We start from the raw sequence: 25,410 nt of genomic DNA, 5'->3' as shown, positions 1-25,410 counted from the left end.
GCTCAGCTGATTAACCCCATATTTTATTCTCTTTGTCTTTTCCCTTCTGCTTTCCTCCAGCTTATCAATAAACCCAGATAGCAACAGGACCCGGTTGATTTGTTAGTAATTATGAGCACACTGTTCCTGCTCATGGAACCCAGAGATGACTAAGATAGGTTTAAAGCGACAGCAGGAAATGGTAAGGAAATGGAGCATAGCAAAACTCAGCGTGAAGCTTTCAGTTCTTTACATGTTTACAATTTTCTGTGCATACATTAAAACTGGTTGGTTTTTTTTTTTTTTCCTATTCAGTTCTCAGTTGCATATCATGGCCAACTTCTACATGTAACATCCACAAAACTTGCTCCATTCCTTTTTTCCTGGCATTATATTAGGGAGAAGAAAAAAGGTTTAAACCCAATCAGCATTTCATTAGAGTGACTGGAGTTTTATTTAAGGAGAGAGGAAGGAAAACTGATTACAGAAAATATTATTCATTAGTGGACTATAGAGAACCAAAGTGTTAATAGACTAGCTCTTAATGTGTATTTTTTAAACTTAACTATGAAACCGTAGCCTTGAGATCTCTGTGTTTGACTGCAAACAGACCCTTTGTGGGTCTGATCTGCTGGTGGGGAAGAAAGGAAGAAATGAACCCATCTAATGGATTCAAAGGTAAGTCCCTCTGAAGGGTACTCAGACTTAAATATGTAAGCTGCACCAGGAAGCCAACAAGAGGTTGAATACTGCTTGAAATAAGTACTTCTTACCAGCAGAGCACCCTTTTCTTTTTATACTTGCATTGTCTCTCATCTACCTGAGGGCTAAATATTATTTCACATGGATATACAGCACATCTATAAATGTGAGCACTGAAATCCTGGAAAGAAAAATAAAAGGATTCTCACAAAGAAAGCTGGCAGGCATATAAAGAACTACGAACATCCAGTGTTAGCATCCTTTAGGGGCAAAGTCTAAGAAGCTATAAACTGAATGGGTCCCATCACTTACTTGGTGTGTGGGACCTTGGGAAAGTCATTTATCTTCTCTTGATCTCAGTTCCCCCCTCCTCCCCACTGGGGGTGGAGGGTGGGAGTTGGAGAAGAGTGTCTGAGCTTTCCAACTTTGAAATTCTGTGAACTCTTGGGGCACCTGGATGGTTCAGTCAGTTAAGCATCTGACTTTGGCTCAGGTCGTGATCTCACGGGTTTGTGAGTTCGAGCCCCGCGTCAGGCTCTGTGCTAATAACTCAGAGCCTGGAGCTTACTTTGGATTCTGTACCTCCCTCTCTCTCTGCCCTTCCCCTACTCACTCTCTCTCTCTCTCTTAAAAATAAATAAAAATTTTAAAAAATTCTGTGAACTCTGATTACTCCCTGGGTGGCTGGAATGTATCTCGAGTCTTGAGTTGAATAAATACCTATTGGGATCCAAGTCAGCTCTGGAAATGTGAACCTCTTCCTTTGAGGGGAAACTCAAACCCTTTCAGAGCCTCTGACATAACTCTCGGTGCTTTTTTACCTTCTAGGTCAGAAGGAAGAATCCCAACATTGTAATTGAAATTGGCAATTTCTTCCTACCTCCCCCCCAAAGAAAATCCACACCAAATCAAAGTGTTTATATGGGGAAGGGGCCAGAACTAATGGGGAAAAAAGTGGGAAAGAACTGAGGTTGAACTGAAACTAACCAAACAGGATATCCCCAAGACCAATGAAAATGCCCCACAGTCACATTTGAACCTTGGACTCCAGCCACACTAGCCTTTCCAAGAAATCCCAGCATATTTTCTGCTCTCTAAGGTGTCAAACCTATTGCATTTTGGCCTCTGAATGCACCAAACACTTCTTCTTAAAGCCTAGGTGAGCCTTTTTTAGTTAGGCTATAGGATGGTGGCAGTGATCATTTATATTAGCTGGGCACCAACGCAGCCCCTCCCCGGCCCAGAATCCTAATCTTAATGGAACTGAGAGTTAAGAATGATTTTTTAATGTCTCGTTGGATTTTTAGACTGTTAATGTACCGAATCCTTCTCATTATTACTTTATTGATTGCTCATTGACCAGCCCCCTTCAAATCGTATTAACCACCCTCTGCCGGTTTAGATTAGGAGAGTTTAAAAAGCACCTTTCATTACTCCCTCCACTCCTGCCACGGAGTTGAGACTCGGCAGCTTAATGGGAGCTCTAATGGGGCAGCTAAGAGGAGAGGGGCCACGGTCCCTGCCGATTGCATTAATAGCTCAAAGGGGGCCAATACAGAAAATTAGCCGTAAACGAGCTCTGGAGATCTTCAAATGAAAGAGCCATTTATCACGCTGGCTACCTTCACTCCACTCGTTTGCTCTCTCTACTGGGAACAACTCATTTCCTCTTAACTAAATTACTTCAGAAATGTCAGCTAAGCCCAGATAGCAAACATAACAGGAGAGCTAGCCTATAATCTATGAGGTGATATCAACACGGGTGAAAAATTGGTTAAATTTTAGGAGAGAGTCCCTCCATAATTAGAGACAGTGAGAGACATAGAGACCTTTATCTTTTATGCCTAGGCCTTCTGGCTTCAGTATATATAATAGCAGAGACACCGAAACCTGGGCCAGTGGCTGCACTTTTATTAGTGAGGTAGACTTTTAAAAATCCCTCTACAAAAAATAAAAATTAAAGATCTCTCTAAAAACCCATTAGAAAATAAACTAAGCAACCGAGTCCCTTGCCCATTGTTGAGATGTAGAAAACTTAGTTCTGAAAACTGTCTCACCTCCTCTTTTATGAAATTAATCTCTGGGAGATATCCTTCATAAGGGTTGGGGAGGGGACAAAAATGAGAGACCAGAGGGCCAGGAAGAAGCAGGTAAATCCATACCCTTATTTTAAATGATTCACAGTTATCTAGAAAAGTAAATCAACCACTTATTTCTATTTTACCCATGACTCTCTACAGATAAATATATGATACTCAGATCTTTTCTTCATGTAATAAAGGAAATACCTGAAGTATTAAATAATGGAGTTGACCTAACACTTCATATTCATACCATGCCCCCTAAATCAATAAAGTGACTGGAGTGCCACTTAGATGTTTTAAGCTATACATTAAAAAAAAAAAAAAAAAAGGCTTTAGAGGCCATAAAAAGTATTGCATGTTTTCGAACAGAACCAGCCACTTTAGTCAATATTCTCCTTATTCCTGGAGATACCCTTATACATAAATATTCATATTTTGCTGACAAACATATACTAGCCCTGAAACCAAAGCAGCCTACATCTAAGAATATTTTCAGGTCCATTTTGTTAAGCAAACTAAATTCCAAATATTTTTATTGGCCTGCCTATTAATAACATTTCTGATTGGTCATCTGTTGGGCATGACCCACTGACAGCCCAAATGTTGTTTCTAGGATACAGAACCCTGAGATAAGGGGTTCTAGCCTCCGGTGAAAAGGGAGGGGGGGCTAAAACAAAAAAGAAACAGAAAAGCCAATGAGGAAGTACCTCCCCACTCTCCCTGCCTTGCCCCCATCAACTAGCAGTTATCCAAAAGAGAAGACCCTAGAGGAAATGGTGAAAGTGAGCTATCAGCACAGTTGCAAATCTAAGCACCAAGCCTGGGTGTCCGAGCAAACCGGAAAGCTGGCATTAAAAACTGAAATGACACTATCTAAAGAAGATAGGGAGAGATGTTTGGAGCAACACTCAAAATAAATAGTTTTGCCCCAAATCTGACCATTCTTCTTCAGGATATTACATTCCAAAGCCAAATGGCATTATTCAAGTACAGCTCCCCCCACCCCTGTCCCAGCTCCCATCCTTCACCTCCAAAGCCACTTTTTCTGTCTTTGTAAAGGAAGATAATTTAGAATACCCCACCCTGTTTGGAATCCTTACTTCACAACCCTTCTACTGTACCAGGCTTGATTTTGCATTCCTTTCCAAAGCACCTTTTCTTTAATTGTTTTTGTGACTGTCATGTGGTTCAAATTAATCATAACTGACAGAAGCTAGGGATTGTTGACATCAAATATAAGGACGGGCCTTCTCCAGAATCGATAAGAAAGGGTTACAGTAGTTAAAACTGTATCTCCAAATACCAGCTCTAGCGATAATTAAAGATTGCACTGTTTACACATTCAAGCTCCTAAATTGGTGGCATGTGAGTGACATTCGGGCCTTTCGGCAGCCATACTAATCGCCAGGCATTCTCTCAGTGACTGTCAGAAGAGAGGGGGAAAAATTAAGCAGCTGCAATACGCCCGAAATGAGTTATTGTAATTACATTTAATTAGTTTAATTAGTTAATTATTTTGCTTACAGCTGTACAAGAGACTGCAAACATTTGTTAATATCACATGCCCTTTAACAGTATGGGGTGATTCCACAGTCACACTAAATCATGAATGCATATGTAGGAAGATTTAGAAATGTGCATAGGCTGTCTCAACTTCTCGGGATGTGCATATTTAGCAACACATTTCGCAGGATTTTTAAAAAAAAAAATAATAAAGAACTCATAAAAGACAGAGAACTGGGAACAGAATTACCACACACAAAAATCAAATACAAAAACAAGAGAAGGACCTGTCTCAATGACTTAGGTTAGGGTTTAGCTCAGCAAACTCCAGTCATAAATGAAATAATTATAGCACATTTTTGAAAGCAGTGTTTCCTAACCAGTTCCACACATGATGGTAGTTCGGTTATTTAAGATGTATCTACAATTGCTGCCAAATGTACCATGAGAAAGTGGCAACAGTCTCTGTCCCTCTGTCTCTCTCATCTGGGTTTCTGTCTTTGCCCCTCCCCGTTTCCTTCTTCCCAACATGCCTTTTACACCCAGGCCTTTTACACCTTTGTCCTGTGATTGTGCACAAACACTTCTCTCTTATAAAATAACGAATTCCCCCAAAGCGAAAACTCATAAAGACATGACTGCACAGGAAAACTTTGCTTACTTTTGGGAGGAATAATCCATACCTTTTTTTATGACAGACTGGTCCAATAGATTCATGCCGCTGTTATTGGCATCTTCAACTGACTGTGAATATAAAAACATCACTATTCAAATTGACTGGATATTAAAGAATTGCACACATAAATCATGTCATTCCAAACTGGAGTTTCTGTTATTTCCATTTATATTAATTCACAAAGGGAGGTTTTATTATTATCATTATTACCTCCAAATCAACATAGAAATGAAAGTCACCCAAATTATAAATTCTTCCAATGGAAGAGGAGGAAAAAGGAAACTGCGAGAGACATCTGGGATGCAGTATTGGTTTAGTTATTATATTAAACATAGATGTTACACAGACATATAAACTTTCATATTACTTGCTCTTATGAATTGTGAAAATTTGGCAACAGCTGAAAGATTTTCACCAATATAAGTACGGATAATTCCTGTTTTCAGTTCTATCCCAGCACATCTTAACCCCAGAGTCACTTTACAAATACATAATAGTTTACATTATGGGATTTTAATTAAAGTCTGAGCAATTTGGAATGGAATGCAAACAGCAACACATAGGAACACGTTTGCAAGCTGGCAGGACCGCACACACTCTTCAGTCCGTACACGTCCTTGTGTGCTATGAATTTCTTGCTGCCTGACAATCCCTCAGAGGAACCTGCACAGTTTGCTTCCCCTCCCAATCCTGCTGCTGCTACTTCCCAGCAAGAAGCACACCTGTTAGGGCCACAGTAACCACAGACACACAGAGAGCCCCCGATCCTCCCAGTGAGCACCTGGCTTCTGGCAAAGAGCATTCACCTTCTGTGCCACAGTCTTATCCTAAAGGGGAGTTTCAACCCTGGGTGTTGGCAGCACTTCTGAGGGGAAATGGCTGTTGGGATGAGTTTCTTACTGTCAGGATGCACAAATACAGAAGTTCTGGCTGTGCGTCCCAGGGCATCCAAAAGCACTGTATTCCCTCCTCTCCCCACCCCACCCCCCCCCAAATGAAAAATAAATGCAAGGTCTTTCTGAAATGTACCGCTGCTTTCCTTGATTCTTAGAAACCTACGTTCGGACCAATCTGTCCCCCACTCGACAGAGAAGTAAAAAGCAAACGGCTTGGGAGTGAGGTTGTGTTTTCACAGCACCTCCCACCCACTCACACCTCATCCCCAGACAGGGTGTGTGTTCATCACAAGGAAGAGACTGTCTACCCCAAACAAGCAGCACATTAGACACGAGATAATCTAATCACGAGGAGCGGGGGAGGAGCATGTTAATTTGTTTCTTTACGTTTTTAAGAGTCACTCTTCAGTTGTCGGAAAGGTGAGGAAAATTGTTATTCCCCATAAGACCCGTTTTCCATGTTGCAACATGCCATGTCCATATTAAGAGACAGTAAAACGCTTTAACAAATACTTCGTACAACTTGCTCGGAACTCCTCAAGACACCCCCACCTTGCACACCCGCGTGCGCGCGCGCGCACACACACGATTCACGCCTTGCCATGCTCACGTGTCTACACTGCGAGGCGTCCACTCAAGACCAAAATAGTCGTCGGTGACTGTGGGCGGGCAGGCCCCGGATTTCGGGGGCCGGGACCCAGGGCACCCCCACACCTCACCCTCACGCCAATACGTAAATATGTATATACGCCTCATCAGCGACGTGGGGTAGTTGTGGTAGTTAATGAGAAGGCTCTTGTCTGATTTTCTATCTAATTACGGCCGCCTGCTGGGTTTTTGTACAGGATATTCACGCAGCATGCTGGCGCTTAATCGTCACAGGGAGGATCGTAAAGATTTAATTAGGACTGCATGCGGAAGCGCAGAAAAACAACTCAGACTCGTAATTACTAGACTTCTTTAGTTAAAAGTGATACCAGGGGTTGCTTTAAGACACTGGTGTGTGTGTGTGTGTGTGTGTGTGTGTGTGTGTGTGTGTGTGTGTGGTGGGGTTTGACAACGTCCTTATATGCTTATACTCAGGGGTAGTAGAGGTGATGCGAGGTTAGGGAGCAAAGACTGGAAGAAGAAAAGAGGGGTTCACGACAACTAAACTCCAAAGTAGGTGTCATCTCACTCCATCTTTCTCTCTGATGCTGTTTTTCCGGAGTTTTTTTTTTTTTTTTTTTTTTAACAGTGCACACCCCCCAACACACATACACGCAAATGGGTGAAATGTAGCATACCCAGAGCCCAAACTGCGATTTGCTAGTTTAATAGCCCCTGTGAGTAAATTGAAATAGAAATTGACAGGGTTTTATAGTTTCATTTAAAAAAATATTAGAAGCATTTGGTTAATTAGCTCCCCTCATCTTCTCTCACGGTCGGTCGGGGCGGTGGCCCTCCGCGTGTGTCTGGGTCACACGACGTACCCACAAACCAACCCTCGGCCAGGTGAGTACCCCTCGCGTTGAGGCCCTCTGGCCCAGCGGCGCCCTGGGGACCTGTCAGGTCCGCGGCTGGGAGGGGGCAGGGAGAGGGATCCGGAACACACACTAGGTCTTCGAGTTCGTACAAGTGACTGAGGTCCAGGCGGAGGCACCCTCTGGTCCCTTTTTAAAGACTGGTCAGGCGCAGCCAACCCAATCCGTAGCTGCAGGAAACGGTGAAATCCCCACCGGCTCGGGTAACTTCACCTCCCCCCTCTCCCCACCCCTACCCGCCCCCCCCCCCCCCCCCCAGCAACTCGGAGTGGATCCTCGGGGATGGAGCAGCTGAGGCGAAGCCCCTGCATTCGGGGCCGGTCCTAGGTACATCTCTCCCCCGTCTTTCTTTGTCACCTGCCCCCTGTCGTGTCAAGGGCATCCTTGCCTCAGAAGGCCTGCCATCGCCGCCGCGGAGACAGAGATCCTCCCTGCAGCCTGGGACAAGCGCAGGATGTATCCCCCGTGACCCCGTGCACTGAAGGTCGTCCAGAGAAAGTCCCGCGAGCCACCCCACCCCGCCAGATGACGGGTTTGGAAGCCTCTGGGGGAGGAACTGGGTAGAGGTGGGGAGCATGCGTGGGCTGGGGCCTGCACCTTCTCTCCTCTGGGCTCTCTGCACCTCCGCCGTCCTTGTTTCGACGCAACAACTCAGCCTGCCGCGCGACGCTTTGATGCGGGTGTTCTCCCCAATACACCCTGAACTGGTCCTGTGCTTCCCTCGTCCTTTGCATTTGACCAAACACTCAAAACCCCTCACAATTCTATCTTAAAAAACAAAAAAAAAAAAACAAAAAAAACTAAAAAACTAAACTAAACTAAAACCAAACTAAACTGAGACCAAAGAAATCTATTCCCTGTTTTGAGAGAATTCCTGGGTTCGACTGACTGAGTCACTGGGCCTGCAGGGTGGTGGTGACACGGCCAGTGCGTTAGCATTGCCAACAGCAGTGGTGATGAGTTGGTCCACTTTCATTATCTAGCACTTTGAGCCATACTCAGAAAGGTTAATTTAAAAACTTGCCCCCTCCCAGACACACATTACCTCAATACATTTTTTAAAAAGCTATTAAATATTTCCTTCTTGTATGGTATTCTGAAATGAGCAGTTTCTCCAGACAGGGATCATCAAGCTTGATTAAACCAACAAAACTATCGTTCATGTTACTATGGGTAAATCCAGCCACAAATCATGTGATCCTATTATTTTGGGAAATAATAAATAACTGAATTTCTTCTAAAACAATAAACCATCACAGGCTACACACAGGCAGCATTTGATGCTGTCACCGCATTTTAACTGTCCGAAATAAATGTATATTTTCCCCAGTAAGGTAAAACAGAAGGACTTTTCCCTTTCCCATTTCATTTTCCTTTGCTTTAGAGGTACGTCTAAAACGATGCACAATATATACAACTATGCCAATGAGACCAAAGTGTCAAATACCTTTCAACCGTATTTATCCTTTCTGCAGACTATTTAAATTAGGGAGCAAAAGGAGACCTGCTCAGAATCACCCAGACAGTTTTTCGAAATCATTTCTTTGATGTTTCTTTGTTTAGTTTAACCAAGTATTCTCAACCAAATCAGGCTCCATTGTGTAGGTTGCAGATGGGTTAGGGAGTGGGGGGGGGGAGTGTTTTGAGCCTTTTGTTTTAAGAAACAAACACGTGATGCCTGTCTAACTGGGATGGTGGCTTTGGGGAGAGGAGAGTATTAATGGAGGGGAGAACTGAGGAGGGATGTGGAGAATACTGCTCCATAGTCGTCGGATGCACCAAGAGGTGAAAACAATTCTCCAAAATGGTATGTGTCCTCTTGGACTCCCAAGCAGAATTATGGCTTTCTGGGTCACCCCCACCCCTACAATTATTCCATTTCTCCAGAGATGACTTTGGAACTCATTTATCTTCAAAAAGGGCTCAGCAGCTTATGGGACATTCAAAGTAGGACCTGGTTTGGATGATCATAGCACATGTTTTTCTGTCCCATGTGCATTGTCATGCTTAACATCCAGCAGGAACCTCTGGAGCCCAAGAGGCCCTTGCACCTCTGTGCTGAAGCCCCAGACTCTAAGCAGCCCAAGCTTTCACCTGCCTTGTCAGGGGACAGGCCCACTATGGAACCTGCATGGCGGGGGGCAGTGGTGGTTGGGAGGGTACCTAGCTTGCCAGCACAAAGTACAAGAGAAAAAGGAAGTAGCTAAGGCAAAAGGAAAAACAACTAGCCTTGATTGTGATGACCCTAAACTATCAGCCCGTACATGCATCTGTTTCTCCTTCAAGATTTCATTTCTAGTGGTTCCAGCTTTCATAACTGGACCTCCAGAAATCGCCACTACATGCATAACACATAAACAGTTATATAAGTCGTGTCCAGCTAGTCCCGTTTTAAAGATGGAAACTCTCTCCCCCCTACCAGGATGCAGAGTGCCCCTCCCCCACCCCTCCCATCTCCCGGGGCACTCACTATTTATTTATTGTCTTTCTCATTTGTTTGTTTGTGGTTACCTGGACGTCTTCCATTCCGGGATGGCCGAGGCCGTGCAGCGAGAGGCTGTCACCCATGCCCGCGTCCAGGCCGTGGTGCGCCGAATGCAGCAGCACGTCTGGCCGGCGGACCGAGTGGTAGTCCCTCCGGGGGTCGAGGCCCGAGAGCTGGGGCAAGGCGGCCCGAGGCTGGGGCAGGAGAGAGCCGGCTTCTGAACCCACTTCTTGCCGCTGCCGTTGCCCCCAGGGATGCTGCTGGGGCTGGTGCAGTGGGTTCAGGGAGTAGGGGTCGTTGACGTGGGAGTAGGGGTCCTGGCTCTGGTGGTAGGGGAGCGGCTGGTAGGGAGGCGGGAAGTAGGGCGGCTGGAAGTCTGACGACGGGGTGTGGGACAGCGGCGGGGCGCTGGAGTAAGGTCCTTGAGACACCGAGCCCAGCTGTGAGAGCCTGGAACTGTGGCTCGGGACGCCATCGTGCCGGTCCTGGGAGCGGAGAGAAGGAGAGAGAGACAGAAGCAGAGAGACAGAGAGAGAGAGAGAGAGAGAGAGAGAGAGAGAGAGAAAGAAAAAAAAATACAAGCGACTAATGGAGAAGCCCCGCTTCTGTACATTCTTCCCAGGACAGGGGAAGCAAGAGTCTGAAACTTATACTCCCAGGTTGACTCAGAGGGCACATGATTTCAGCAATTCCAAACGCGAGGCTTTGAGGGGAAAAGTGGGTAGAATCACCACCCACTTAACCAACATCTGAGCCTGCTGTTGGGAGTGCAAAGCAGGCAAAAGGGGTAAGGGTCAAGTAACTGAATGTATGGGGGGAATTCTAAATTCCTTAATTAAAAATATAGGAGCCTCCCGTACAGTGTTTCCTCTTCTGGGTGTTTTAAACTATCTTTTCTAACTCTTCCAGAGGTGCAAAGCATAACAAATAAAACTTCATACTGTTTGCTCTGCTGCTGCTCCTGTTCCAAACCAACTTCTGCCTTCACTGGCAACCCAGCCAGCTGACCAAGTGCTCCCCACACAACCTGATAATTCCAGGAGCTCTGAGAAATCTGCCTACTCTGAGTTCCCAGTCACCCCTCCCTCCCCAAGAGGAATTAAATCATTTAAATACTGTTTGATTGAAATGGATCTCATTTGAAATTACATCCTGAACCCACGTTCCTTTAAGTTGAGTCGTGGTTCGAAGGAGTTATTTCTATGGTTGCTTTTCTGTATCTAATGCTATGATACTCCAGGGTGTGAAAATTAAGGACCTGGGGAGGGAAAAACAAGAAAAAGCCCAGACAACTTACTGTTGGTTCTGTCTGGAGTGGCAAACTGAGTGGAAGGAGAAGGGGGAGGTGTGTGTGTGTGAGAGGGATGTTTAAGTTTCTCCCTGTCCTTTGTGGAAGTGTTTTGGTAAAGTCCCCGTGATTCTTTTTTGGAGAAATTGTCACCTAAATTTCCAAACTGCAGTGGCAAATAAAAAGTTTTTCTCTGCGGCCTCCCCCCTCCCCAGCTGACTCATGGAGCTCAGACGGAGAACACACAATGCAGAGAGAAGCAGCTGCAGCCTCCTCCAATTATGGTGCTAAATTACCAAGCCAAAGGCGCTCAAAGGAAGACAGAGACAGAGAGAGTGAGACGCACGCACAGAGACGGAGAGACAGAGAGACAGTGAGAGGGGGGAGCATGCAATTCTGGTACAACGTGAATCCAAACTCACCATGGATGAATAGGTGTGGACTAACATCTGGAAAAAAAAGCCTGGTTACTGCTCAAAATCAAACAGTGATTTAAAAAAAAAAAAAAATCAAGGAGTCCAGCAGAGAAACGAGCTGGACACAGGAGCCGAGCTTGAGGGGTTTCCAGGACAAGCCATCAAAAAAAAAAAAAAAAATCCCCCCCCCCCCCAAACAAGATTGGCGATGCCTGTCACACACAGACAGAGCTGTTCATCGTGTCTCTTGCTGTCTTTTTGGCCTCTTTTCTTCTGCCGCTCTTCGGGGCTCCAGATGCAGTCCTCTTCCACCCGAAGCTGGGCTCAGACTGCTCCAGCGCCCCTTCCTCCCTCCGCTTGCCTACACCGCCTCATAATAATTGATATTCATGACTATTAATATTACACGAGTACTTTAAAGGGAGAATGGAGGACAAATGGAGCGTGAAGCAGCAGCGAGCGCAGAGCTCCCCTACTATTGTAAATGACGTTCATTCAGTGGAGAATTACTAGATGTAATCAGACGAGGGGGCTGGCAAAGGCAGACTGGGGAAAAAGTTTAGCAGGAAAGAGGCAGAACTTCAATTAACTGAGCCGGGGACACGCGTAAGGCAGCCCCTGATACTTTGGACAAGGCAGTGAGGGAGAGCATTGCTGGGGGCTTGTACAGAATGTAGGTGTCCTTGTTCCTGGAGAGGGACTTTCCTAATGGGAAGAACTGATCGCCCTAGGTGCTTTGTGTGCAGATTAGAAAAACAAAATAGAAAGGCGTTGCCTCATCATTTGGAGGGGAGAGAAAAGTAAACCGGTGGGCCTGGTTGTTTACAAGTGACGTTTGCAGATTTGCACTGAATATTGGAGATTATGCTGATTTATTAAAGGACTGGAGAGAGATAGGGCTTTTTTTTCATCCCTTGTGTGACCAGTCCCTTTTCACTGCTCAGTCTGTGATTTTTACCTCAATTTAAAATATATGCAATCAATCTCCAAGTACACTAAAAGTATCCTTTCCAGGCAAAGCCAGGGGCAACAGAAAACCTTCTGGGATGTTTCAGGAACCCGTTCAACTGGCCTGACTGCCATTTCTGTTAAAGTTCAACCTTCCTCCGGACTTGAAAAGGTTCCTTCCACAGGGCTGCTGGTTCTCCTATAGTTTTGATCAGAAAATTTAGCCAGATAAGGGTACCTGCAATATTCTCTCTCCTCCCTCTCTTTCCCTCGCTCTCACTTCCCCTCTCTTCTCTCTCTTCCCTCCTCCTTCCCATTTTGGTCTCCTCTCTCTACCCCTCTTGCACTCCACTCCTCCCTCTTCCTCTTTCCCTCTATTCTTTCTGCTCTCCCTCCCTCCTATCTCATTTAGCCAGTTTACTTTCCGTAAGCAAAGAACAAGTTTTATCCTGCTTACTTTTGGGAACCCACTGAAATCCCTCTATGTATATTCCGAGCTGTTCACACACACCATGACCCCATCTCCGTGAGTGTCATGCTCACTTCGGGCGCTCACATTCTTTAAGATAGTTCTAGCGCCTTCGACTTTACCATTATCCCGCCTGTTAAAGAAAGAAAAGGAGGCCGAACCGAAACAAGCCCCACCAGGCGGAGGCGCGGCTCTTCGTTACAGTCGATACACCGCCACAAAGAGGAAAGGAAAACCCTCATCATCTCTCTGTCTCTCTGTCTCTCTGTCTCACACACACACCCACACACACACTTAGGGTTCCGGCCCGGCCGGAGCTGGGGGCACTGGCTGCCTGCGGGACGGGACGCGGCGGCCGGGCGGCGGTGGGGCCGCGGAGCCCCAGTCCGCGGGGGTGAGGCTGGGCCCGCGGCGTCAGTCGGGGCTTAGCGGCCGCCTCTGTGCGCGGCCGGTTCCCTGTATCCGCCAGGCGCCTCCCGGCCGGGCTTTCCAGAGTCTTCCCGGAGTGCCGGGGTCGCATTTTCTCCCCCACCGGCTCGGGGCACCTCTGTGCGTCCCACCGCGACCTTTCCGTACGACCGAGCGAGCGCTACTTGGCGCCGGTCGCCCAGGACTTGGCTTCCCGTCCTCCTCCTCTCTCCAACTTTTCCGCTTTACGGTCTCGGTCGCCCGGCTCGCCAGCTTCCCCCTGCCCCCTTCCCTAACTCTGCGGCGCCCTCCCTCCAAGCGCTTCTTCCCGTCCTCCCTCCCTCGACGTCTCCTCGAGTCTGCGCTGCCCTCTTCCCCACGGCTCCCAAGTCGGGGTCTGCGAGGCCATTCCGCTCGGAGCGGAGCTCCGCGGGCCTTCGCCGCCGTCCCCTCCCCGTCCCGCCGCGCGCGCCGCGCGCCCCGCCCGCCTCGCCCGCCTCGCCCGCCAGCCCCGGAGCCGCCCCGCCGCCGCGTCAGCCGGCGCCGGAGGCCGACCAGGGCAGCGGCGAGCGCGGCCCCGGCCCCGGCCACGGCCCCCGGCCCCGCCGGGCTCCGGGCAACTTCCCCCGCCCTAGAAGAGTTGCGCCAACCCCAGCGCTGGAGAGCCGTGCGCGCTCAACAAGGGCAGAACACTGCGTTAAAAATACCCCCAAACGGGGTGTTGGACGCACTGACTCTCAAAAAAGCAAAACACAAGGAAAAAGATTTTTTAAAAAAGAAAAAAAGGTCTGCTAGGACTCCTTAGCTTCTGCTCTATCGACACCCATCTAGCTATCTACCTCCCTCCTTCTAATTTTCCGTCCTCTACTTGGATCCGTTTGTTATCGATTTCAGAAATATTATTGAAAATAAAAATTAAAAGCCCGAGTCTGTTACGAATGAGGCTTGAACATCTAATTCTCTCCTACACTCAAACCCAGGAGAGCCTCTGCCTTGATCAGTCTCTATTTTCTCTGCCCACGTTGAGTAGCACCACATTCCCCATCAAAGCCTAAGGGGGGGGGGGGGGAGCGAAGAAGAGGGAAAGAAAAATAAAAGAAAAAAAAAAAAAAGAACGAAAAGAGAGAAATTTCCTAACTTTAAAGTAGCCAGATTTCAAGCTTAAAGTCCCTTTTTCCGAATAGTGAAGTCTCTCCCCCAGCCAGCTTTTCTAAAAGTTAGAGAAAGCTGAGAAAACCGACCGGAAATCTACGACTAAATAGCTGAAAAATATATATCAGTTGGGGTGTCAAGAAGCTCAAATTCTGTATCTGCAAAGCTCTAAGATGCATCTGGGGGTGTCGGCTCACCTCATAGATATCCTCGTACTTGACATTCTCCACGAGCTTCCAGAGCATGATGGCAGCCTGGTCTCTAGGAGGTGAGTGCATTCATGTGAGGAGCAGATGTCTGGCTTCTCAGGACTCCGCTGTCTGTAATGATCCATCTATAATTGGAAATGGGGGATACACACCAAATCCGACGCTCCTCTCCCATCGCAACTTATATCTGTTGTCTCAAACAATAGGCTGGAGAAGTAAGCCTCAGCAGAGGGAAAAACATTGTTACACACACAGGAGTTAGATGCAACCCACAGACATATATATTATAAAAATCATAAACACGTATTTACACCCAGACACCCACATTGAGTTATATAAGCACCCCTGGGTCACGCAGAGTCTACAGACTCTAAACATGCATTTAAAGGAGAGATAGGCGTGCAGTGTGATTAATAGAAACATACACATTTAAAAACCTCTATATGGAAAATGATGAATCATTGTAGCCACTGACTAAAGTCTTTACAATTCATAATGAGAAACCAGGGGACCAGCAGTCCCCCATTTTCTATGTAGATTTTAAAAGGGGGACCATTACTGAGATTTTTAAACACAAAAGCTCCTATTCATGTGTGTTCAGCAGGAGGGTATTTTGAAAGCTGGATTTGGGGATTTTTTAGGGCAATTTCTCTGTATTGATGTCTACAAACTTTTTTTTTTTTTAAACTGTATCTCTGTCCGAATAGAACCAAAAAAGCCAGCTCACCACAGTGACCATTTCTAATATTTTTTGGTCATTTTGTCCTACATGTTTGGAAGCTTAAATACTGTATGAACACCTCAATCTGTCTTGTTTGTCATTTTAAGGGTTATTTGTGTGCATTTTCAACGAATTCCATGTGCCATTCTTTTCTTGTTTAGAGTCTCCACATTATGAAGTTTTGGTTTTTTTTCAGATGTTGGGAACAACACATGCAGACATTCACACAATCTTAATTTCGAGCCTTCTTTGTAGAGACATAGGACATTATATCTGCATCTGTTGTCTGTAACTTTTAAGTGGTTTTAATCATGGACAGTCAACAAATGGTCACCTGAACCCTTGGAAGATTTAAGCAGGATGTTCTTAAAAGAAATAGTGAAAAATATTTTAGTATGTATGGATTTTGTTTGTTTTTGTTCTGAGTGTTTTTTTTTTTCCTTAGTGAGGTGAATTGTCTAGTTTTTTTTTTTTCCAGAAGGAAAACATAAACAACAAACAACAATAACAAAGTTAACCAAACCTTGAAAACGGGAGCCCTAAAAAGGCACAAGGTTCACGAATTTCATCCCGAAGCGAATACTCACCTCATTCCTTTTTCCCACCCCCTCTATTTTTCTACTCCCTCTCAGGGTACGGAAGGATTCCCACAGCCAGAAGGGAAATCCAGTGGAGGATCCCTGCCCCCGGGCAGAAAATAAATGACAGGAGGGAATGAGGAGGGACGGGGCAATTTGGGGTGGAAGTTATTAAACCTGATAAGAGTGAATCTGCAAAGGGCGATTGTCTGTAAATCTCACGACTGCTGAGCGCTACCGTGTGCGCGCGGGGAAGGACGCTCTTCCAGGAGAGGGCTCCGGACAACCGCGGTGGATTCGATAAAAACCAAGGACAAGCTCCATACAATCCAGACCCAACAATTCTGTAGGTTTTAAATTTAATTTCTTAACGATAAGTCAAATGAAAGGAACACCAAAAAAAGGTGCTTCAGAAAGAACTTCAGGAAATAAACCCTTTCTTCATTTCCAGTTGTAATTTTCATGTTCGGTCTTTCCTTTTCTCCCTCCTTCCTTTCCTCCCTCCCTCCCTCCCTCCTCTCTTCCTTCCACCCTGTTACTCTTCCTTCCGTCCCTCCTTCCTTCTTCTTTTCCTCTACTTTAAATATTAACACCTTAAACCGTACAAAATCTATACCGATTTCCCGCTGGGAGCATGAGCCAAGATTTTCTTCTTTGCCCCCAGAGCTGGTTTGGACATGGGAAGGCATTCTTTCTAATTTTATTGTGTGGTAGGACTTGAAACAGGTTTGACCATTCCTTCCCACCCTTTCCATAACTAAAATCAGTCCCAGATCAATATTTTGCAAGACAAATATTATAGATTTGGAAATTCAGGTGCTTTAGACACAAATTTATTAATGAGAATAATTGTCTTCTTCCTTCAAGTCAATAACTCCATTATCTATTTAAGTCTAAAGATCATTTCAACCCAAATAGAAAGCATTTGAAAAAAATCTTAATTTTTTCCTCTGAAACCTTTTAAATATTTTTTTGGTATGTCATTGATTAGTCTAAAGTAAATAAACTCTATAGCTTAAAACAAAACAAAACAAAAACCCAAGAAAGATACTTTATATGCAAAACTACTAAAAATATATGTTAGTGTATTTCATAGCCTTATATATGTCTAATTTCAACATTTGCATATGTAATTTTATTTTATGCTAATATTAGATATTTTTAAGATTAGGAACATCTTTAAATATTTGGTTAAAATTTATATAAATTCTTTAGGAAAACTGAAAGAAACCAAATCTGGTTTATTAAGAATGAAGCATAAATTTAATAAATAATAAAGAATGAAGCATAAATATAAAGGGATACGCAAAGAAGTACATAACGATAATTAAAACCCGAGTCAATTTTTCAACATGGGCATTATTCAAAAAATCCTAGAAATTGCAAGGGAAAATTTTCCTTCGGAGTCTTCCGTAGGTCATCGAACGGGCAACAGCGCCCTCTGTCGGGATTTTATACAAGCAAATCCTGCGCGGCCGCTCGATTTCTTTTTTAGCGATTTCTTTCCATTCTTGAAAACCTGTTATCGCTTAAAGCATTTTTAAAGTTCAACTCTTAATATATCTACTAATTTTTGAAACCACTGTTTCAGGATCTAAAAAGTTCAAACGTCTCAAAAAATGTACAACTGAAAGCTCGATCACTGCTGAGACAATTTTCCTTACTTGAGCTTGCTTTTCTTGCTCTTAACTGTTGCATTTCGCTTTAACTTCCAGTCACATGGTGTAGGAAAAGATCTCCTTTTAATAAATGCAAAACAAAGCAAACGTAAAAGCAAAACACTCTCTTTTGGAATGGCAGATAAACGAGTAAAATATGCATTTTCATCATTTCACTTTTCATTTCGTCTTGCCTTATGCCTATATTTCTTTTTCAGGGCGCGCACACGCTCGCTTAGGTAAAAAGCTTGCTGGAGACATCCAAAATAGCTATATTCGTATTTTACCCTTTCACTTATATTTATTTCCGTTTATAACAGAGGAAAGGACAGTTAATAACGCCCTCCTCTTCTCAGCCTCAAACGGAGGATTATCCATATATGCAGGAGGCGCTAAGGGAAAGCTAATGCACCTAGGATAGAGCCCTCTGCTGGCGGTTTTCGGAGTAGGTTTAAAACTTTTTTTTTTAATGTTGTTACCTAAAAACATCATTATATTAAATCAAGATCAACTATTAGTACTCTCATATTTTCTTTTTTCTAAAAACATAATTATGTATTATCTAATTTTCATAGACTTCCTTCGTTCCCTTATTCCTCACCTTGGCACCTACAGTTTAAGGTTCATAAACTATCTCCCTTTGCAGCTGCCTGATGGGCTACTTTTTCTTTTACACATTACATGGGCTGCCTGGGTTTCCTTTATTTTTATCTTCCACAAACACAAAAAATAAAATGGAAAAAGCAAAGACGTAGAATTAGGATTATTGTTTCAAGTCAAGACGCTGACCCTTATTCTAGGTGGTGGGGCCTTGCATAAGCTCCCTGTTGGAAAGTGGAGGTGGGAATCCCAATTCAGGTCTTCAACTATGTCCTCAGCACTTTCCTAACAGCACCATGATGCTGTCTTCCTTCCTTCCAACAGTCCTTCTGAAATTAAGAAGACTTTATTTTTGGATTAAGTTTTTGCAGTTATTCTTGTCCTGGATTTACAAACAAGCAAAGGAAGAGAAAAGGGAGCATTGACTTACTCTGACATACCAGATTCTACCCCCACTTATTACCCATCAGAACCATTATTGTCCACTGAGTGGATTAATAAGACATGACAGTTGCACTGTTCATTAGTGACAGTCTGACTCTATTTTTCTAACATGTTTCTAGAAGTTTTTTCATGATCATATTCTTTCAAGAATCTTGCTTTTCTGTGTATGTGTATATATATTATATATTATATATTATATATTATATATTATATATTATATATTATATATTATATATTATATATATATAAATATATATATTGAGAGGAAGAGAGTCAGAAGGTGAGTGAAGAAGGGGCAGAGAGATAGGGAGACACAGAATCTGGAGCAGGCTCCAGGCTCTGAGCTGTCAGCACAGAGCCCCACTCGGGGCTCAAACTCACAAACCATGAGATCATGACCTGAGCTGAAGTCAGACGCTTAGCCGACTGAGCCACCCAGGTGACCTTGATCATATATTTTAACATTGATTTGGAAAAATTACTGTCAAATGTGTGAAAACACAATTTAAGCACCTGCCTTTGGTTTATAGGACTTGGATACCACATAGGTTTCCATGATCTGAGTATGAAGAAACAAAATCGGAGGAGCTAATTCTTCCATAAGTGTTTTAAAAAATTAAATGAGGATGAACTTATCTGTAGATTGACTTTTCATGATCATACAGACTGAGGTAAGCGTTGGAAATGAAATAGCATTTCTTATTTTAATCATAATAGTAAGTCAGCGGTGCTCTTATGAATTTGTAAAGCGATATTTAGTTGAAATCACTTGTAAGGATGGAAATAACTGTGGCTGTGGAAACTCCTACTTTCTCGTGGACTTTTGAGGAGTAGTAGTAAATTCATCACATATTTTAGATGTTCTGAGTTTCTTTGGTTTTTCTGTATAATTGTGGGGGTATGAAGTTGCTGAGGGGACAGTTTTCAAATGTCTATCTCCTGGAGATAAAGAGGTTAAGAAATGGAAGGTGGGGAGCGGGGCGGGGGGGGGGGTTGGGGGTTGGAGTAAATGATGCAAATAGACACAGCACAGTTGTTCCCAATACCAATGGATATTTCATATACAAAATGTGAGAGGTGCGCGCTTTCGCTGGCGTGACTAATGCAGGAGGACAGGTATTTCCATCATTGTGGACATTTTTCATATTATTGCTTTAAGAAGGAGCAATCTCAAAGGGTGAGAACACTAAACAATTTGGTTTCAAAATGCAACCAATAGACCAATACATATCTGTGAGTAAAAATTTGCAAATAAAGACGTGGAAAGATGTAGAGCAGAAATATAACCTTTAAAGCATGAATAAACACATACAATGTATAACATCAGGGCTGAAATGTCTCTTAAGTACAAGGGACATTTGGGAGAAATTAACATTACCGTGGAACTACTTCCTAAAATTCACATTTATGCATTTTGATAAAAATAGAAAATGATATTCATTTTATGACTTTTTATTTCCTTAACATAAGATGCTTCTTCCACTTACCATGTCACCTTGGGCATGTCCTTTGACCTTTCCAGATCTCAGTTTTCTTATCTATGAAATTAGACAAATTTATAGGGTGATATTCAAACTTCTTCTTTAGAAATGGACTTTATGAGATTTATGAAAGCATCTAATAGTAATTAATGAAAAGTTTAAAATAAAAGTGATCCTTTTCTTTAAGTTTATTCATTTATTTATTTTGAGAGATAGAGTGTGAGTGGGGGGGAAGGGAGAGAGAGAATCCCAGGCAGGCTCTGCGATGTCAGCGAAGAGCCCAATGCAAGATCATGACCTGAATTGAAATCAAGAGTGGGGCGCTTAACCAACTAAACCACCCATGTGCTCCAAAATTGTTCCTTTTTTAACACATTACAGCAAAATCTCAACTCTCTAGAACTATATGTGGAGATAGAGAGTTAAGAGTTAGAGAGTTAAGAGAATTGACCCAGATCTTTTGATAAATACTAATTACACACATATACACTCACACACAGTTTTTAGGAATATCTGAGAAGAGAGAAAGCAAAGAAAGGATAAGAATATAGCTCTAGGGAAGAGGATATAATTTTAATAGTACCTAACAGGCACTTTGAAAGAGGTCAAGCATCTAAGTCTAGAGGAATTACATCCTAATGTACAAAAAGAGTTTGTGGTTTTGATATTGAAATTATGGTCACTAACCTTTGATAAAATATGCAAAAGGGAAGCAATGCCTAATAGCAGAGGCTGGAAAGCACTTAATTTTTCAGAAAGAGGGGAAAGGGTGGGAACCAGAAACCACAGGTGGAGACTCATACTATGTGTGCCCAGAGAAATGATAGTTTGGGTTGTCAGAGTGGTTAGTCATGTACTCTGGAAGGGAAAAAGGAAATCCCTAGGAACCAAGATAGATTCAGGAAGAACAGATCATTCCATGTGTTCCCATTTCCTTTGGTTATAGGTTTACTAGAGTATCAGGGACATAAGGTATCTGGAGCTCACATAGACATTTCAAAAATTTCTCATTAGCTCCTGAGTTGAGCGATGCCATGGTATTTGAAAGCAGTTTGTTTTTTGACTAAGGACATGAGGTTCGGAGTGGGACAGGTGTGTGTGAATTCCAGATCTGCCCCTTACTCTCTTGGGTAGTAGGAAAATTACTTAACCTCCCTCAGTCTCAATTTCCTTATATGAAACATTTGAAACATACTTCCATATATGAGACTTATTAATTATATGAAACATGTACATAGCAATAACCATTGCCTGGAGGTGGTCATGATGACTAAATGAGATAATACGTATAAAGTATTTATCACAGCTTCCAGAATAAGGAAAGCACTTGGTATGTTCTATCTACTGTTACCATCACAGATTTATAGCTGTTTGAATAATTCTTTCCAAAGTGGTTGATTGATTAATTGAAATCATTTGAGGCAGCCGTTTCAATGAGACTTTGTCCTTAATCTTATTCTAATATTTAAAAAAAATATATTGGAAGAAGAAATAGAAGACATGTTTGTTATTTTTCAGGTGCTAAACATGGTGGAGAATAGTCAATACATTTGACTACAGGATAAGGAATAAAAAATATTTTGACAGGCTAATAATATGGAGCTAATCCCCAAATCTGTAATTTTAACGAATGTAAAAGTGGCAAAAATATAAGTGTAAAGTGGAAAATCAGAAACTGACAGAGGAAGGTAAGAAAATTGCCATAGTTTTCCACTGCTCAGGGTCCTTATGGTTTCCAGAGCACAATAATCACATCAGAATTCTATCCAACAACTTATTGAGACTGATAAACACAGATAGTGAGTGCTCCCAGGTTGCATTAGTAAAGTTCACGTGTTCGGTTCTGGAGAAGTTGCAATCCCACAGCCCTATATCCTGGTCAAACTGCATTTCAGGCATTGGATTCAAGTCAAGTGCCTGGCTTTGAGATTGGCACTGGTAAATCAAAAGGTCTCTAAAAGAAAGCAATCAGATTCTAAAAAGTCCTGGAAGCTAGGTCATAGGACAAGGAGTTGAGCAAACTGGGGCAGTCCTCTTAGAACAGAGAAAACATAAGGATGCGAATTTTATATTCCAGTATTTGGGATTGGTCATGAGGAAGAGGGGGTAGACAGAGGGGAAAGGAGAAAGTTGGTATTTGTCTTGTTCACTGCTATACAGCCAGCATATAGCAAAGTGGCTGGCCCAAATGTGCTCAGAGCATTTTAGGTGAAATAATTCTCTTCCTCTAATGACACAGGACAAAGATCAGCAGAGAGATGTTACTCCAGGAGGCTGATTTAACTCAGCGTGAGTAAAAAAAAAAAAAAAAAAAAAAAATTCTAAAAATTGGAAGTACTTGACAAAGCAGCTTTGATTGTGTTGAACTGACAGTCCCTGCAGGATTTGGACAGAGCCTGGATGCCTGGATGACCTCTGTCAGGGATGGGGTAGTGCTGGGCAGGAGGTCTGCCTGTATAGCACTGGGCGGGAGGTCCATTACAAGGCCACAATCTTGTGATTCTACTCCATGTGCTCAGCTTGATACTGTGTTTCAAGTTTAGCAGATTAATAATTGTAAAGGACTGGCATTGAGAGATATATGTGGAAGATCCCATTATTTCTGCATCTGTATAAGTATTATCTGATTGGGGAATTGTACACATTTACTGAGCCCATGTTTCCATGTACTGCATATGTTATCTGATTTCTATTAGTAGAAATAACATCACAGTAATGATACTCAATAGCCTTATTGGTCTGTCAGTCTCTGTTTTGCTTCCGTCATTATCACTTTTTCCTCATATTTAATAGAGTTTCTGTGGGTGGCTTGATAGAATGAAAAAAAAGAAATTTATTTATTTAGAGTATGGATGAAGGGCCTTTTAGGCTTTCATTTGCAATCACTTTTTAGAAACATTTGTTTGATCCCTAAAAGAAATAAACCCTTTGTGGAAGATTTATCCAATGATCACACTCCAAGCCAGACTCCCTTTGAGCAATTTTCAAAAATCTTTAAACTATTATAGCTTTGTTGCTCTAAACAATGTACAGTAACTTTTACTTCTGGGTTCGTTTGTATAAACAAATCGTTTGCTCTCCATATTATAGTTACACTGAGTCATCTTAACTCATGGAAATGTATATTAAAAGAATAAATAATTTAAAAACAGCAATAACAACAAAAAAATCTTTAGGTGATTTAATAAACATGTGACACATAGAAAAATAATCCTTTCCAAAATTTCTCCTAACTGTAGGGAAATGTGAAGATTCTTCACAAAACTTTCACTATTATTTACAAAGAAATTATGAAGTATGTTCTTTTCCTGCTGTATGGTTAATTATTTTTATTAACTCCACTGTTATGACCTAAACAAAATGCAAAAAAATATTTTAAGGTCTAACTAAGAATGGGCAGTTTTTAATCCCTTTTCTCTCACTGATTTCCTTTAGAATTTTGGTCAGTACATGAAAGATGGACTTTTCAGCGTGAAAACTACGGGAAAGCTTCCAGGGAATTGAAATGGGGACTAGAGTTAGGTCATATTTGCAGTTTCTGGAGTCATATGATGCTTTTCTGGGGCTCATTCTTTCAACAAATATGTCTTAAGTACCTATTTTCTTTGTAATGCATTACGTAGATCTAAAGATAAATCAGAGAAGGAACTTGCTTAGAATTAGTAAAGAAAATGAAATGGGATGGATGAGGATTTTTTATCTCAACTATGAAACTATATACATTAATTGGTATTTTGTTTCTAAGTTAAAGTTTCTAAGTAACTTATCACATTCTACCTAGTATTTAGATGTCCTATTTTTGACAAATTTTACTTTTTTTTCTTTTGTTTAGGAGTCTTGTTTTATTTTATTTATTTATTTAAATTTTTTTTAACATTTATTTATTTTTGAGAGAGAGAGAGACAGAGCATGATTTGGGGGTGGGCAGAGAGAGGGAGACACAGAATCGGAAGCAGGCTCCAGACTCTGAGCTGTCAGCACAGAGCCCAATATGGAGCTCAAACTCAAGAACCATGAGATAATGATCTGAGCCAAAGTCAGATGCTCAACCGACTGAGCCACCCAGGCACCCCAGACTTTTGTTTTGTTTTGTTTTGTTTTGTTTTTTGTTTTGTTTTGTTTTATTTTATTTTATTTTTAATTTTTTAATGTTAATTCTTTTTTAAAAAATTTTTTTAAGGTTTATTCATTTTTCAGAGACAGAGCATGAGCAGGGGAGGGGCAGAGAGAGGGAGACACAGAATCTAAAGCAGGCTCCAGACTCTGAGCTGTCAGCATAGAGCCCAACGCAGGGCTTGAACCCACAAACTTCAAGATCATGACCTGAGCCGAAGTTGGACGCCTAACCGATTGAGTCACCCAGGCACCCCTTGTTTTATTTTCACTAAAAATCACAACTAGTGATTAGTAAGTGAAGTGTGTGTGTGTGTGTGTGTGTGTGTGTGTGTGTGTGTGTGTCTGTGTCTGTGTGAGTGAGGGAGGGGGGGAGGGAGGGTCTATTTGTTCCCTATCAGGTGCTAAGACCCAGACTCTTCCATTTTTTAATAGGAGAAACTTCCATATTCTGCCAGTGGTGACTTTGGCCTATAAAGTTTCATCCTGAGTGTTCCCAGGTCTTGATTTATGCACTTACCAGTGGAAGCCTATCTTTAGGACCACATCTCTATCACCCTCATAGCTTTTGGCCCTTGGCCCTTAGAAAACAAAGAGCATTAGAATGTGTACCCATAAGGAGGCAAGTCTTGGTCTGCACACCAATATATTATCTGGCTTTGGCTGGTCTTTTTATCTCTTTGGGTCTCAGAATCCAGGAGTGAGATTCTGTGACTGAGTGTGCTGGCATGTTGAATGACAGCTCATGGAGAGATCTGGATTAGGCAGTGGTTAATCAGATACTTGGAGATGCTAAAAAAAAAAAAAAAATGTTTTAGGACTTACGGCTTTATCTGGCAGAAATGCTTCTGGTTTTCACAAATCTGTAATGCAAGTCTGACCACTGTTTATTCTTAACCTGGTATCTTGGGGGAAATGGCTTTTTTTTTTTTCTTTTTGAATCAGTGAGCTTGATGGTATTTTTGCAAATACTTTTCATTTCAGATCTAGTCATGAGAACAGTCCCAGAAACTGGGAAACACAATTTGAGAGAACATGATGATAATGAAAAGTAGCCTTTTTTACCCAAGTGATTCC

The 25,410-nt window shown here is 42.7% G+C and overlaps 1 protein-coding gene across 7 annotated transcripts in view; it reads right to left on the bottom strand.

The window, feature by feature from the left end:
• The window catches only part of TFAP2B (transcription factor AP-2 beta), a 30,432-nt gene extending 15,339 nt beyond the window's left edge, over positions 1–15,093 (bottom strand). For 2 of the 7 annotated variants that reach the window (XM_086707053.1, XM_086707051.1), the window contains exons 1-3: positions 14,727–15,090; positions 9,875–10,333; positions 4,952–5,012 (exon numbers count right to left, since the gene is read on the bottom strand). In XM_086707053.1, the coding sequence (XP_086563179.1) occupies positions 4,952–5,012; positions 9,875–10,333; positions 14,727–14,807 (601 nt within the window). In that variant the 5' untranslated portion in view covers positions 14,808–15,090. Of the gene's footprint in view, positions 1–4,951; positions 5,013–9,874; positions 10,334–11,558; positions 11,586–11,775; positions 12,782–12,957; positions 13,103–14,726 lie in introns of those variants that run through there. The other 5 variants (XM_086707054.1, XM_086707050.1, XM_086707052.1 and 2 more) reach the window with 5 other exon arrangements.
• Positions 15,094–25,410: the final 10,317 nt, after the last annotated feature.

The sequence above is a fragment of the Puma concolor genome, chromosome B2 (genome assembly GCF_028749965.1).
Source record: "Puma concolor isolate L17-30 chromosome B2, mPumCon1.1.hap2, whole genome shotgun sequence".
In the NCBI taxonomy this organism is placed as follows: Eukaryota; Metazoa; Chordata; class Mammalia; order Carnivora; family Felidae; genus Puma; species Puma concolor.
The sequence above is the reverse complement of the archived record's forward strand: the minus strand, read 5'-3'. Positions and strand labels throughout refer to the sequence as shown.